Source organism: Acyrthosiphon pisum, chromosome A2 (genome assembly GCF_005508785.2).
Source record: "Acyrthosiphon pisum isolate AL4f chromosome A2, pea_aphid_22Mar2018_4r6ur, whole genome shotgun sequence".
Lineage (NCBI taxonomy): Eukaryota > Metazoa > Arthropoda > Insecta > Hemiptera > Aphididae > Acyrthosiphon > Acyrthosiphon pisum.
The window spans coordinates 101,754,095-101,771,156 of NC_042495.1; the positions used below are offsets into that span (position 1 = coordinate 101,754,095).

Sequence of the window (17,062 nt, forward strand, 5' to 3'; positions counted from 1 at the left end):
TAATATGTTGAAACATTTTACTGTTTTATTAATTAGTTATTCCTATTAACTTTGATACTATTGTAGCAGGAATAAAGGCGTTGTCTAGGAAAATTGATACTCAATATTTTAGTTTTCTCAATTCAAATAATATATATCATTAAAGGAAAATTATTCATTTTTATCTATCACAATATTTCCCAACAGCTCACCAGAATGTATTGTGTCGATAAGGGTACTATGTAGGTTTGTCTCAAGCGATTTACTGCCTTTAAATTGTTTACTTTGCTGAATGTCTTTTTTTTTTAATACGTATGTATGTGCTGTTGGGGTTAGGTTAGATAACTTTGTTTGTACTGTTCACAATAAATCATTTTATTTTCTGAGCTTTTGATACCGCGTACTGTATGAGGTCGCTTTAAAATGTATTACAATCATCTGATTAAAGTATACTATTAGAACGACCTCGTGAGTCGTGGGTACCTATACTTTAAATAATTTTAAGCTATGTATTGGTTAGAGAATTTAATATTAATTTATATATCATTAAACTGCTATAGAAAGTTAAAATACCCATTTCTCAATAACTATTGATAGTTAACTGTTAAAAAATCATCACCTCAAGATAAACTATATTTTTCAGTATAACGATCGTCAGTATTTTTAAAAATAATTTAGCATCATTGGCAAATAATAGCATAGTGCCATGATAATAATATGTACTTATTACAGGAACAGTTTACACGTTTGATCAAAAATAATATGTTACCTACATGTAATAAACAAACGAGAACTTGAATTATAAAACCATGTGATACACCCACACACATAAAATAAAATAATTAAAAATACAATTCGATAATTTGTAATACTCGAGAGTAAAATGTTAGATAAACAAGTTTTTACCCGCATTGAGATTTAAAATTTAAATCGCTTAATATGTTTCACAGTATATATAATTTTAGCATTTAAAAAACGTAATGAAAAGCACGTTTAAACTTAATACGTTTCATACGTAGTATAAAAAAACCGAGTACAATATAATATATAATATTATTTATTATTTAAAACCTGATATCATATTTCACCTAGTGTTGCTGTGGAATTTCTTTTAAATAAATACTACGTTTTTTTACAGAAAATATATTACATATTACTACGTTAAATAATAAATTGTTCGTTTCGTCTGTATATGTACATGTGTTATTTTTAAAATTAAATTTTAGTACATATTATACACTTCTTCGCATCAAAGAAAAATGTAATCGGGATTTTAATATACATCATGAAATATAAACCATATCATATTATCATCGTATTGGTATTACCATTGATTATGAATACTAAGTATGTAGTTATCTTATACATTTTCTTCATGTTGCACGAACTGTAGAAAGTGCTTTTTTAATTATACGTTTGTGTCAACTATACATTGTTATATCTAGGAATATTTATTTATTTATTTATTTGTATTTAAATTCTTCTATACAAACAGTGATCAAACGGACAAAAAATTAATTATATAGTTGTAACTCAGTTACAGTTGGTATATAGGAATGTTTTTACATGTATACATGTTACATTTAACTTATCGTATTATTATTATTTAGAAATTATCCGGAAAAAGCTAGGTTATAGCAATACGGATTCTTTAACCACCTAAGTTAAAAAGTTTTTTTTTTTTAATGAAACGTTTTAACTATAATAGTTGATGCCCACTTTTGTAATAATTAATATGATCGTATACACACTTGCCGTCGGGACTCGAATTTCGACCGTATTGCTTATACCTACCTATATAATATATTGACCGATGATAATAAAATTGACGTGAACGCCGCCGTCGTCGTCGTTGGTCACCAAATATTTGAACATGGCGTTCCAATTGGCAACTGTACTCCCGTTTTTTTTTTTGTTTTGTCTAATGGGAAACGAATTTATTTGGCACGCGATCGATGTGCTGTAGGCGCCACGAGAATACTATACGACTACGACGGGGAAACGAATGATAATAATAATAATATAATGTACCGACGTAATGAGATTATGAATTATTGTTATATGATTATACTATGAACTTAACGCGGCCGCGAGTAGTTATATATTATTATGTCGACGGAGATGATACAAATATAACGTAATATTAGAGCGAAAAACTCATGTCGAATTCGTTATTTTTTTAATCATCATTATTCGTACTCAGAGCAGTTTTCGTCGGGGGCCGGCGTAATATTATCATTGTCGAGTATAGTTGAATTTCGGGCTTTGACGAGGATTGTTTTTAGTCCTTCTAAAGTCCAATCAGAAGATATTATTTTTTAACAGTCTAAAAATAAAAAAATGGACGGTTGTTTTCTAAGAAAACAATTGAATACAAACGGATTTTATGTACTCGCGAATGTTATTGTCCAACTGCTGTTGTAGTAGCTATATAATAATATCTTTTAACAGCAGTAGTATATGACGAACAGACATAACATAAATATTATATTATATTATTGTAAAAGAGCTCATCCCCTCGCAAGTGTATACAAATATAATATTATGCGTATAATATTTGAAACGGGGTCGATTATTAAAAAATATATTTATGTATATTAATCAGACTATGATTATGACATGATGGTTGATTTAAAAAATGAACATAATTATTTTGATATGAAAATAAAAATAAACGGAACCGTGCAAACCCCTGTACAACGACTGCGGAAGTGCGGACTTTGGGACAAACGTTTCGGAACTATAAAAATGTATACAATCGTGTTGATTTACATTCAGTTTATTTTGTTTGGTTAAAAAATTACCAATTGTAATGCATTATTAAAATATTAACTTGTACAGTTTTAAATAGTTTTTTTAATTGAGTTTTTAGAGTTTTAGTAAACATTTTTATTTTTTTTGATAAGACATTATACTTATTTATACGTAATATATTACGTGTATTCTTTGGAGATTTCGTCAATTTATCTCAATTTGTCATATTTTTATTCTGTAACGGATTTTGGTATAAAAACTTTATTTTCCAAAAGACAATGTTTACGAAAAAAGCTATAAAAATATTTTATTAGTTTACACAGTGGATTGATTATATTATTATATAAGTACATACTACATCGTCGGGGGACTGGGAGAAGACTGGATAAATCATTATAGTCAAGTGATTAATATTATAAAATTACAACATCGAGAAATCGGCGTCAACCCTTAATTATTATTCGAGCCTTAACCTTAAGGAATTTTCATATTATGACGTATCAAAGTCATCAAATACGGCGCGGTCAATAGCAAAAATAATATTATCGCGACGATCAACGACCGCGACTATAATTATAAACAGACTATAATACTGGTCTCTACCAGAGGAATTTGAAAAAAATAAAAAATTGTTGGGACAGGACCAACATCAGTCAAAGCAGTGCTATTGTTGCTTAAAATATGTAAAATATGTCATTTGAAAAAAATTGTTGTTTTACAAAATTATATTTAGTTGTATTTATACTTACGCGTACCTATTATAGTAAACTATTTCCATGCACGTGTGCAGTGTTACGTTTGACACGTGCGGTAGCTTATACGTGTGCGGATGAAACGCGTCTACCTATATAATATTTTGTCAAGATATTATGTTGTGTTTTTTCGTTAAAACGCGAGTAGTCCCGCACGCAATCTCACCAACTATCATACCGATTTAATGCACTCGACCTAAAATATTAATCGATTCGGACGTGTTCACCGCGGACTCGTGCACAATAATATACACGCGGTCTCGTATTATATAATATTATTGCATATCATATGAGACGTGTATATTATTATATACTATTAATAAAATATATTATATTATTAAATATCACGCCATTATTCGAGTACGTTTTGTTAACCACATATTATGATTATGATATGTTTTCAGGTAAAGCAGTGCCTTTCGTCGAGCTCACGGTAGCCCATGCTTCCGTGCTGACCATACTGGCCATCAGCTTCGAGCGGTATTACGCCATTTGCGAACCTCTGCGAGCAGGTTACGTGTGCACCAAGACCAGAGCGATGATCATCTGTCTGCTGGCCTGGGGACTGGCCGCGCTCTTCACTAGGTACTTATTTAATCAAAAGATCACAGCTAACATTATGATATCATGCATTTTATAGCGAAATGTGACAATATTATAATAATAATATTATCATATAATAATAATTATACACACTAAACGTTACTGCACCGAGTACGTATAGTAATATAATAAATAATATATTACCTGTGTTTTTAATACTAATGCGTTTTTCCGACGAACGATTTTTTTTAGGTACCTACCTATAAAAATACCTTCTTAATCATAAGACCAATTTTACTGTTGCGCGTTATTATTGTTAACCTATCCATAATAATATTTACTACACATTATATAAGTATACTATAATAACATCATAAATGCGAAAAGCAACTATGTCTGTCTGTTATGTTTTAAAGGCTAAACCACTTAACCGATTTCGATGAAATTTGGTATGGAGATAACTTACACCCTGAGAAAGAACAAACAACTCCTAAGGAGGTGAAACTAAAAACCACTCTAATGTGATTGAAAGTAACTGCGTGGGTAGAAATTTGAAATTTTGAGCGTGTAAGTAGATTTTATAATGTAGGCGTCGTTTAAGAAAGGTTTGTTAGGAATTCAACTCCCGCTGGAGTGAAAGGGGGTGGAAAAGTTTTATTTTTCAGTGACTTTGGCTATGTGTATTTTGCACTGTTTTTTATAAGTACCTAATAATGTTCAAGTTAAGTTAGTGAATTTTTTTTTTAATTCTACAAATGTCCTCGAGTTAAATTGAGTTTCATTTATTTTTAGAGACATAAGTCTGATTACTTACCGATGCATAACAATAATTTAAAATCTTGTAAAAATTAAGCTAGAGGAGGAATGAATACTAGTTTTCATGTGCGAGTCTTATCGTCCGGGACCCAGGTGCAAGGAGCTCTATTTTTCAATAATTTCGTGTTAATAGCTGTGCAGGAGAATAACGTAACAAAAATGATAGCATAGTTTTGGACCTTAGACTATTTAATGCAAGAGAGGAATGACAGCCGAATGCGTCAGAAAAGAGTTTTCGAAGAAAGGAAATATTATATGATAGAGTGACGATCTGCTAAAGAGGAAAGAGGAATCTTCTCGTGTTAAGAGCTGCGCATTATATTAAAAGTATATTTTACAAAGCTAAAAAATCTGCGTAAATGTTTATACATTTTAAGACGTAGCACTCGTATATACATATAGTCCTAATGTAAACGCGACGACTTTTTTTATATTCTTTCGTACCTATGTGAAGCGTCGTTGATCATTATCGCGGCACGTTTAAGCATAGTATATGCCACATAGAAAACCGTGAAATCGAAACGATCTGTATGAGCGTATAATACTTCTGACGAAAGATTTATACGCTGGGTATAAATGAAATCGCAGTGCGAGGTTTAAACCCATCAACACCCACTCGTCGGGGAAAATGCAATCGTCCGCGAGGTCCGCGCACCGTATATAGCCATATAGGTACATAATATTATTATGATGGATAATAAGTACCTATATATTTTTATTATACCGGCTGTAACACTAACCTAACCTACCTTATATGTACGCCGAGTGTCCCCCGCCCTCTCTTCCACCCACCAACGGTAAAGTCTTTATATCAATATATACCTCTATAACGTGAGATATTATATTATGTAGGTAGGTACAGCTTTGAGTCCGGAAGTTGCGCGATGTCAACACGATGCCATCACGACGATAGCGGGTACATTATAGTTTCAATAATCGGTCCGCGCGATCACGTCTTCTCGCGGGACGTAAAAAAATGACGATAAAAAAAAATACGGACGACAAACGACTTCTTCGCGTGTCAGCGCGCGTACGGAGCACTGCATTTAACTTGCGTAGGTATATATTATATGCACTTCAGGTATAATAACGACAACCACGATAATCTGACGACTTTATTATACGAGCCCGTCACACATAACGTCATAACATTACAAGTGGTATATGCATGGTATAAATATTTCACATCCGTTTCCCGCGCGTGTACCATACAACCATGTGCCTATGTAGCAACTCGTTTGACCAATTATATAAAATGTCTTTTAATCGCCGAGGATAACGATAAGATATAGTAAGATTCTTATACGTGTAGCATTGATACGGGAACAATGTAATATTTTTCTTTAAAAATTCATGAAATCACCAAAAAAACTCGAAGTAGCTTTCTCGACAATAAATTATGAGCTGGCACCCAAAAATGTCTGTATTCCCATTCCACGCAGTTATAGATACTAGGTATATTATATACGCTAAAATATAGACCAATAATATGCACACTGAATTTAGAAAATATAAATGTTCACAAATTTTTTGACCAAAAACTATTGTACCAAGGTTTTTGTACTTCATCATGAATCATATATTCAAGCTTTATCCTGCAAAAGCGAATATGACAGGTTTCCAAAATCTCATTTGACTCCCGTATTTAATATTACCGTACGGTTTTGTAACGTGTAAAACTAAAATATAGACAAACAATTGATTAATAAAAGTTTCATGTTTTCTATGAAAATTTCATGATTAAAAGTTTGTGCTTTTCACTCCGAAAACTGAGACAAAGGTACCCTTATAGGTATGTCTTATTTTACGTAGATAACTACAACTCATTAAAGAACAAGAAAATTGATAAAACAAAATTTTGAAAGTTTCAATAAAATTCATGAATTATTATTATTATTGCGCTTTTGATCAATCATTTTAAGATCGATAATTTGTGCTTTGATCTTTTATTTGAAAAACTTTTATACACCAAGTTCACTCAATCCGACGCAGAATATAAACGCGGTTGTTATTAGTAAAACAATGTTTGACCGAATATTTTTATAAAGAAGATTTTCAGATTAAATAATAATTTATATAGATAATATACTATGCTTGCACGAGAAAAAACTCTGAAATAATAATATAATAAATCAAGTTCACATCGTAGATATAATATCGACACAGACATTCGAAGTGGCGTTAAATATAGACAATAATACGATAATATAATGTGCACACAACATTAAATTCGGGGGATTTAAGCGCGCTCCGATAAGACGAATAAACGTGATCTCTGACCGACTTTAACACCCACTCCATTCACTGACATGTATTATGTACTTATGCTTTACAGCTCGGCAGTAGTATTCAGCTGTATCGCATAACACTATGGTAAGACTGTATTATTTTGGTCGATCGAATAATGCGAAATTATAGATTAAATAAATATCGAAGCTGTTCGAATATAATACGAGTGAGTGGAAAAACGTAATAATTGTAATAATACAACTCGAAGTATTTAGGTCGGCGAGTAATCGCGGTTAATGTTTATAATTTTATGTTGTGGATGTGTGTGCGTTTGTCCTTATTACGTTTACTTCAGGCGCTGTGTAGCTGTCAGTGAACAATGTTTTCATATTAAACACCTAGAAAACTTACCTGAAAATAATAATAATAATAATAATATCAGTGCTGTAAAGTTTAAAAAATAACAGCATAATATACAGGATGTTTCACCAAACATGTTCACTCCCTTTTTATTCTTAAATGATGCAGTAATTCAAAATCTGATTTTTGGAATTATTTAATATAATTAAAGACCATATTTTGAATTTTAAAATGCTTGAAATGTTTTTGTACTTACTACTTAAGCACTGTGTGTAGATACAAACTTCTATTTTTTAAAGACAACCACTTTTTTTATTGTAAATTATTTAGCGGATAATTTTTCTAAACATTTTGACGTATCAAAATCTAAATTTAAACGAGTATAGTTATTGAGCTGCTTAACTTTGTGTGTACTTATGATAATAGGCTTGGAAGATTGGCTATGGTAATTTGAAGATTTTAGAAATTCATATTAATTTATCAATATTTATAATTTGTAAAAACAGTCAAAGTATAATAAATAGGTACCAGACATTTCAATAACTGAAAAACTACTCGTTTGAACTTTGAACTATAGGTACATTATATATAATTATAATGTTCAAAATAAAATATCCACTAAATAATGTGCAGTTAAAAAGGAAGTTCTCATTTGAAATACAAAAGTTTGTATGGCTATAAGACACTCATTAAGTAGTATTCTTAATATATATTTAAAACTTTGTAGGTGTCCAGTAGTCAGTAATAATGGCTGAAAATAATATGTGATTTATAAAAATACCAAAAATCAGAATTTGAATACTATTTTATTTATTTTATTTAAACGAAAAAATGGGGGTGAGCATATCTAATAAATCACGCCGTATATATATGATATAATTTATTTCTCGAAAAATATTCTGGAGATTAATCGCAGTTTTTATGTATTGTTTTGATGACGTATAATAAACACTCGGCGGGTGCGTGCGGTCGGTGGGGAGGGGTGGGAGGGGGTTGTCGTAGGTTGGAAAATAAAAATAATACGCCCGGAAAAAAACGCTGGCGATTTGTTTATCCGTTGGTCTTGAATTGTTATTATTTTCTTTGTCGTTCGCGCCGTTATATTCGTTATTCAAAGCTGGAACAACACGTTTGGTGACCCGCGGGCTGCTTATGTCTGCAGTCGTGTTCTGTCGAACAAAATTCGGTCGTCGTCATCGTCGTCGTCGTCGTCGGGCTGATGAATAGCTGCTGTCATCGCCAACATCTGTCATAGTGCAATAATATATACGGTCGCTGGATAAGCGTCCATTGATTTTCTAAAAACAGCTTTGTCCCAATTTATATTTCCGCCGGCATGGTAAAAGCAAATGATTTCTTTCGTTCGAAATGACGATGACAATGATACTATGATGATGATGATAATAACAACAATATAATAAGTGGTAATCACTGATAAAGTATAGAAACCATGTTGTCGGCAAAAACGTTCGGCGTGAACACTATATGTATAATGTATATATACTATTGCGTACTTCGTCGGCGGATCGTTCACAGCGAATCGGCTAAAAACTAAAAACCGAAAACGGCTTACTAGTGCAGTTTAATATGTTTGACCCTAAAATATAACGGTGACCGAAATATAATAAATGTTATATATTATTATTTGGTTCCTTTGCTTTATTTTTTTCGAGCACCACAAAAAGACGATATATTATTATTTGTCCCGCGTAATAGTACGCTTTTTCTTTCGAGTGGACCAGATGTTAATAAAATGGGCTGCACGAATAATAAATATAACTTTTTTAATATGATGTGTGTGATGATTATATATATATTATCGCACAATAAAAAAAATAAATACAATAATACAGAGTACATGTATATATACCTACATATATATATATATATACTAGATAATAGATATTGACCCAAATTTTATTTTATCGAGTTTTCGCGGTATGAACAAAATTAACAATATAAGACGTGGCTACAATATGTTTGCAGGTCGTCATTTTTATCCACCACGAAAGATATCAAAGGTATTACCGATTAAATCAACCCCGACTTCCCCAGCCGTCTTGGAAAAAGCTGGATATTAAATTTTTTCGCAATTAAATAAATATTGGACAATTTCTCAACTTTAACTCGGACAAATACACGTATACGTGCAATATATATTAATTTATCGAAAACTTATTGTTGTTCAGGTACATAATAAAATATAAGAATATATTAAATGTATATAATATTGTATTTGTTGTATAATATTATCAACTAACAATCCGTATAATAATCGCTAGAAATTAGAATAATAAACATCTCGGGTGACATCAGATCTCTGCTAGGTATTTATCATTAGAACTACCTAGACACTAGTTTGTACGATATCATCTCAAAAATGTAAAATATATTTAAAACGTGAGCTCAATAGTACGTTTTATATGCCGCCGTTTTAGTTTTTTTTTATCATGCAAGAATTAACATACATTTTTTGATATTTATAGTGTGTGTTAATTTTTTATAAGAATTAATTTCAGTGGACAACGATCATATTACACACAAGTATTCGTAATTTATTATTTCGTATGACACTTTAAAAAGTCTCTGGGATTTGCAATTAAATTAAGTGACAGAGGCATGATATATAATGAGTCTTTCAAAAATGTATATTCATACAGAATAGGAAAAAAACGTTGTAAAAGTTTACTAAGGTTTTTCGAGGTGTTTTGAAAGTTAATAATTATATACATTCATATTTCACTATACATTTGGTGAATTTTAATTGTGCACTCCAATGACAAAAAACAATACGAGATTATGAATCAGAAGACTAGAAAAGATGCCCCCAATCTGATATAATAATAATAGTGTCTGCATTTTAAATTAAACTTTAGATGTTGGAATTCTTTATTGAGGTGCAACGGGATTCGTGAAACAAACTCAAAATACAGTACCTATAAGATTGGAGAAAAATTAAAACAAAAAAAATATTGTTTCGTTTGAGCTGAGTTTGGTTTGCAATCTCAAGTGAACGTTATAAATCCAGAACAAGACATTTTGATAAACGTTTATAATATCTATGGTACACGTTGGTTAAGTGCCAAAACATGCACATCCGTAGCGATAGGATGCTTATTAGATTATATTTTTGTTTCCCCAGTTGATGAATAGTTTTTTTTTTTTTTATCAATAGGTACATCGCATAGAAATATTACATTTTGACAATTCACTCGGTTTAGTTGTTTTTAACAACTGGACACGAATATTATAGGTTATTATGCAAAGTAATGGATTTTTTTAATTGGATTAGCCAATGTTCATCTATTATTTCCTCTATAGATTTTGTGCACAGTATATTACATAGTATGTGTATATGTATATGTTGTGCAATAACCCAAAAAGGTACAAGCGTTAATCAAAGTATATCCGTAGCAACAAATATTTTATAGTATAAAAAAGTGTTCTTGTTATTTGGTACTCAATGCTGGTCCTCGTTTACTGTCGACACATGGAATCTAATAACATTGACTTAGCACTTCACGCGGTTGAGTTTATGTTTTATTCAAAAAAACAACAAATAAATCCACTATCCCGTTTCGGAGCTGCGGACGAATTGCCTTGGTAAAAAATATTTCACCACGACAGTTTTCACGCAAACATTTTACCGACTGTGTTTCCGGAAGGACTGGACGACTTGCATGTGTGTAACGGAGTAATAGTTCTTTTTTTTGATCTTGAACACTACAAACAGCTTGTACAAGATCATGAACGTCAAATTAAAGATAAAAAATCCACATCGATTTGTTACACACATTTTAGATAACTGTCTACGTACCTTGTAAGTATTCAGTGGCGTGGTGATGGGGCTAAGCGAGAAACAACCACTTCTGAGATTATTAAAGGGTGTTATCGTGGCCAATGGGTATAATTTAATATAATCTAATGTTTTAGTATTTAATATAATATGTATAGGTAGTTAAAAATATGACAGTAAATGTTTTTATCGTGTTTGCATTGGATGGAACATTAGACTTGCCTAGAAACAGTTTCGAGTTCAACACGCCACTTTTTGTAGTTAAATTATATATGTATACCTTTACAGTTTTGAAACACATACAATTGAACAAAAATTTATAATTTTTCCAATTAATTTCAAATCGATTTCAAAACAAAGAATATCCTAATTCTAATAAAAAAAAAAACACTGCTTTTGTATTATAATTGCATTTCTATACGAATATCTACTGTATTATTATTATTATTGGGACGGGAGTACGGTAAGGTATAAGACTTAACAGAATGCGTGGACGCCTGAAACAATATTTATAAGACATTTGTAAACCCGGTTAAGTACACACGATGAACTGGAGGAAAAGTATTTTCACTTGAGATTTAGTCAAGTTATAATACACCAGTGTAACAACCCAAACTTTGTATAGAGTACATTTATCAAAAATATTTATAGCCAGTTCCGCACGTGGTGCATTCAATTTTATAGCCTTAAAATATAAACGATTTATTTTGGATTTTCTCCGATTTCTATGAACGTCAACGTTCGGAATTTCGAATTATATAATATACTGACTAAAGTGCTTTGTAACTGAGAACACGAACCAACACCATTTAAATAAGAGGTACGTATGTTATTAATATGCATCGCAAGATATTATGGTATTATTCACATTAAAACTGAATTATCTGTTCGTTAGTAATATTATTATTTTTAATAGTAGGTATCTGGTATGGGTACTAGTTAAATAGATTTTGAATGATCAATTTACAAGCTCAAGATTGTCAACATTTTACACTTAAGTTATCTAAAAAACAAAAACTCACGATATCATTATAGAATAATAATATACTGTTTACAATAAAATGTATTCTAAAATAAATATTTATTGTATGGCGTTGATTGGTGGTACAAACATTTTTTATATACCATTACTATTTCTCGAGTAATCAAAAATGTTATCATATTATATTATATTACTATATAATTATGTGTGTTGTATTAACTACCGATAAACAACTGCAGGGAACCATTTATCCGTAATTTTTAATTTTTATTCGTATTTTTTCGGATCTTGATTTTCTGATTTTCTTGAATTGTATCTAATATAAATACATATTTTTTATGATATTAGATTTTATAAGCTTCCAGAGTTTTGTAGTTGAACATCGAACGCCTCCTAAACACGGCAAGCACCGCCCATCGATTTATCATTACTATTATTATTATTTTATGCATTTACGCGTGCGTCGAGCAGTCACATATTTATTAATATTATGTAAATGTATACACGCCAGCTCAATATAATAATAATACCATATCGCAGACCGTTTAAGAGTTTCGACACGTAATACGCGTATATGTGGCCTGGCGATACGGTCGCGCTAAACGTTTCGGGTTCGAAAAAGATAAAAAAAAATCGTCGACGAAAAGATTTCCGACAAACACGTGAAAGTAAAAAAAAAAATAAAAAATAAAAAAACATCGACCCAAAAGCGCGTATTATTGGCACTGTTGCTATAGGACTATGTGGCGGAAGAGAAGAAAAAAAAATCATTTCACGCGAGTCGAAATATTACGGCATAATAATATTTATGATTATATACGTACAGGATATTTCGGCGTTTTCATCACAAGCTTTGAGAATTTCCTCTATCAATGACGATATTCAGACATTATTAAAAAATGGCTATGTTATCGCCGACTGTTTTCCGTGATATGTATTGAGCGTATTGAATGTATTACTAAGACAGAACGAAGTGTCACAAACATTTAAATTAAAATAATAATTTTCGTGCTTGACCAGTACTTATCTTTATTGACTAAGGCCATGATATGCAGTCAAAGATAACTGCAGGGCTATAATAGGCCTAACCGTATAGGAATAGAATTTAAATGCAATATAAAATAGTAAGATAATATAATAAAATATACAAATAATTCACCAATATTTTCCAAACTGTTACACATACAGTTTTTTTAATGTAAACTAAATCATTTTTGTTTTACTTTTAAATAAATCAACAATATTTCTCATACATTTTTTAACTCTTTTCGTTAAAGACAAATTTACTGATTTAATGAAAATAATATGACATGGCATCTTTCATTTCACATTACCAACTCGTTTAAATATTTACTAAAACATGAATTTTTCGTGTTTGTATTTAAAATAATATGAAAAATAATATCGAAGATTAAAGTGTATCAATATGAGGTAAATCGTGAACATAACTGACTGAATTTGTAGAATAACATTTAAAAAAAAACCTATCAATACAGATAAATCCTAACCTTTAACTAATTATGTGGGTACCTTTCGCAGAAAATATAATACATAATACATAATAATTTAAAGATAATTTTGACGTGTGCATTAGAAATATTGTATTACAGTAATTTTAGAAGAATTTATATAACCGTTATTGTTTTATTATAATAATTAATTTGGATATAATTTATTATAGCAGACGGTAAACTGATACGTAATTTTAAAGTACCTACATGCTATCCAGCTAAACAAAAAGTAGATTTTCATTTAATTTTACAGTGGCATTGTTGAAATCCTTAGTACTGTTGTCCTTAGCAGTAAATGGACACTTATTTTCGTCTTTCTCGTCTATCTCAAATTTAAAAATCTAAACTCGATACTCCTAATAACAGACAACATAATATTATATTATTGTCTGCACGACAATCGGAATGCGATTTACAAAACATGATTTACAATACATGTTCTGATTTATCAAGTCGAAGTTATAAATAGTCATATTATTATGTTCTCGATAGATAATGAGTTTAACGTATACTAGCGTACGTTATATTATTTGAATATCCATTTTAAATAATGTCTCAATTTACAACATTGATGGCAACGGATTTACAGATCTTAATATATAAATGGTTGTAGTTTATATTATTGACTCAACAACTACTCGATCGATTTTAACGAACATTTTAGAGGTTGTCCTCAAACATACCAGGAACGTTTATAGAGTAGTTTTAAATACTCCAATATATGTGGCGCTGAACAAAACTTTTATTAAAAGCAATTTTGTTGATTTAATTTCCCTACACGTCACATCAACTTCTATAACAGTATAATACTACCTAAAATAACTAACAAGTTCCATGGATTTTATGATTGTTAAATTTTTTCCCGGACTGGTAATACAGGACTATTATGTACTTTAAACGAATGGAATCGAAAATCTCTTTTGGGTTTTGCCTACGTGGCACTTTTAAAGGGTAATTACATATACATACGTATACACACATATATATATATCGTAACTGGCTGCACACACATATATATATATACATGTGTAGTTTAATTTCGATTCCACTTACACACCGACGACGGTGTTTGGAGATAGTTCTCAAAGTATGTGCGCGAAAAATGCTCAAACACCCTGTACACAAACACATACGTAGTTGTAGTATAATAGTTGTTGTTCTTCGCAACCCCAACGATATAGTATAGCATAATATATATACCTAAATAGAAGTTTAAACAGTGTGTATAGTCAACAGTCATATAGGCATGTAGGTATAAAGGCGCATAGACAAATATATATATATATATATATGTAGGCTTTTCGTTATATACATATTATAAAACAATTTCGATCGGTCTGGCGGCGGGCAAACATTGCACACGGGGCGCGGTGTATATTATTGCGATATTTCCAATTAAATCCTGCGGGGATTTTTAATAAGCTCCGAGCCCTCCGGCGGCGGTGGTGGCAAGGATCGTGCTGTTTTTACAAACCTCTCACGACCGTAATAATTACGATGGGGCCCGGTTGTCGGCCATCGTCTTGTCGCCGCCACCACCACCACCACCACCAGTCGAGGAAAATGACTGTTTGCAAGTCTCTGAGCCCTCGGTTTTCCCGGAGGATCCGTTCCGAAAAAGCACACACGCCCCACATCACCGCCGATATTGAGTTATCGCAGAGTAAAATAGACGTTTTTATATGATATTATATCGTTAAATATTAAAGAAAAATCATTTAGTCATCTCAACGATTAAAGCACTTATAAACGAATCAGACACTTTTAAAAAGTAGGTTTAGATCTCTTGCCAAATATTCTAGTTCAAATTGTAAATTGCAATTCTTACTTTAAATACAAAAAGCTAATTAACATAATGATATGGTTAACCCCTGGTTAGAATCATCTTTTATTTCTCTCCCCACAAACGGGTTGTAAACCGTATAAAATGTTATTTGATCTGCAGTAAATTATTTTATCTTTATCATACCTCATAAATTTATCATACACGTCTACATGGAAATTTCCACTAATCCACTGCAGCAGTGTCATCGTCATGAGTTCAAAAATCAACGACTTATGTGCACCTGACCACAGACGAGTCACATGTCCGCAAAGTAATTAAAAAACAATTTCCTTAAAATATTTTAACAAAAGAAAACAAATCTGTTTTACACGATAATAACATAATAGTTTACATGACATCAAATGTTATAAAATAACATAAATAATATGGTAATCGTAATTTGTATATAATAGTTGTATACAATATGGTAGTATTCGTGTTTACCACCGAGTAATGTCTATATGATGTTAAAGAAGTTCACTGATCAATAAATTATGTGGGAAAAAAAGAATTGTCTTACATATTTTTTAAGGAAAAAAAAGTCGTCGTCGAAAAGTCGAATATATATTTATTTACTTCTTACCCGTATTTCTCCGGGGTAGTGGGCTCGTGTTCTATTTTTTACTCACCCCACCCCGCCACCACCACCGCACGGTCTGATGATAATACAGTTATTCCTCATATACGAACTATCGAGATCATCAGCCTCAGGGTGGGTGGTGGCCAACAACAGTCCGTTTTTTTATTATTATTATTATAAAGTCGGATTTCGCATGACCATGGTTGGAGTATCGGACCGGCATATAAATGGAACGCTACACAAAATATAGCTATTATTATTATGAGTCTGAAAATATATCGTCAGGTTTTCGTGTGCGTGGTTCGTGTAGATAAGAAACACATACGATTCGACCGATGTTTATCGGCCTTTAAGGTATAGGGTCGGTAATTCCCGACACGTTCTCTGACCACAGCTACATATATGTAATAATAATAAAATAACAGTGCGCTGTGTGTAAACACAGTCTTCTTGTTATCTACGTGAAATCATATTTCTATATTTATCATTATTAAACAGTTATTATAGCGGTCGACGGCCAAAATAGTACGGTAATTAATACCGAAAGAAGAAAATAATATTCAAGTAGTTAAACATTAATTGTATTGTCATTTACTAACGTGACAATCAATACAAATGTTTTTTACGGGATGTGAATTACAAGCAAGATGACCCACTTATTCCCAAATTATCACATATTATATATTTTTATATTTTGTATTTCTAGTAATACCAATTCCGTGGCAATTGATACCATTTTATTTTTAAATAATCTTCATCAGCACGGTACCTGAACATATTATGTTGAATAATAGTTTAAAACCAAGCCTGAGTTAAAATTCACCAAACAAATATTAAATTTATATTATTTAATAGATACCGAAAAAATTTAACAGCTCAAAAAATGATGTAGCTAAATTGCCTACCCAAGACGCCGTGTTACCATAATTATATTA

The 17,062-nt window shown here is 31.3% G+C and overlaps 1 protein-coding gene across 3 annotated transcripts in view; it reads left to right on the forward strand.

Annotated features, from left to right (window-relative positions):
* Nucleotides 1–17,062, forward strand: part of LOC100169111 (ecdysis triggering hormone receptor subtype-A) — a 226,680-nt gene that overhangs the window by 188,681 nt on the left and 20,937 nt on the right. For all 3 annotated transcript variants that reach the window (XM_016805592.2, XM_016805591.2, NM_001319962.1), the window contains one exon: nt 3,890–4,070. In XM_016805592.2, the coding sequence (XP_016661081.1) occupies nt 3,890–4,070 (181 nt within the window). The remainder of the gene's footprint in view (nt 1–3,889; nt 4,071–17,062) is intronic.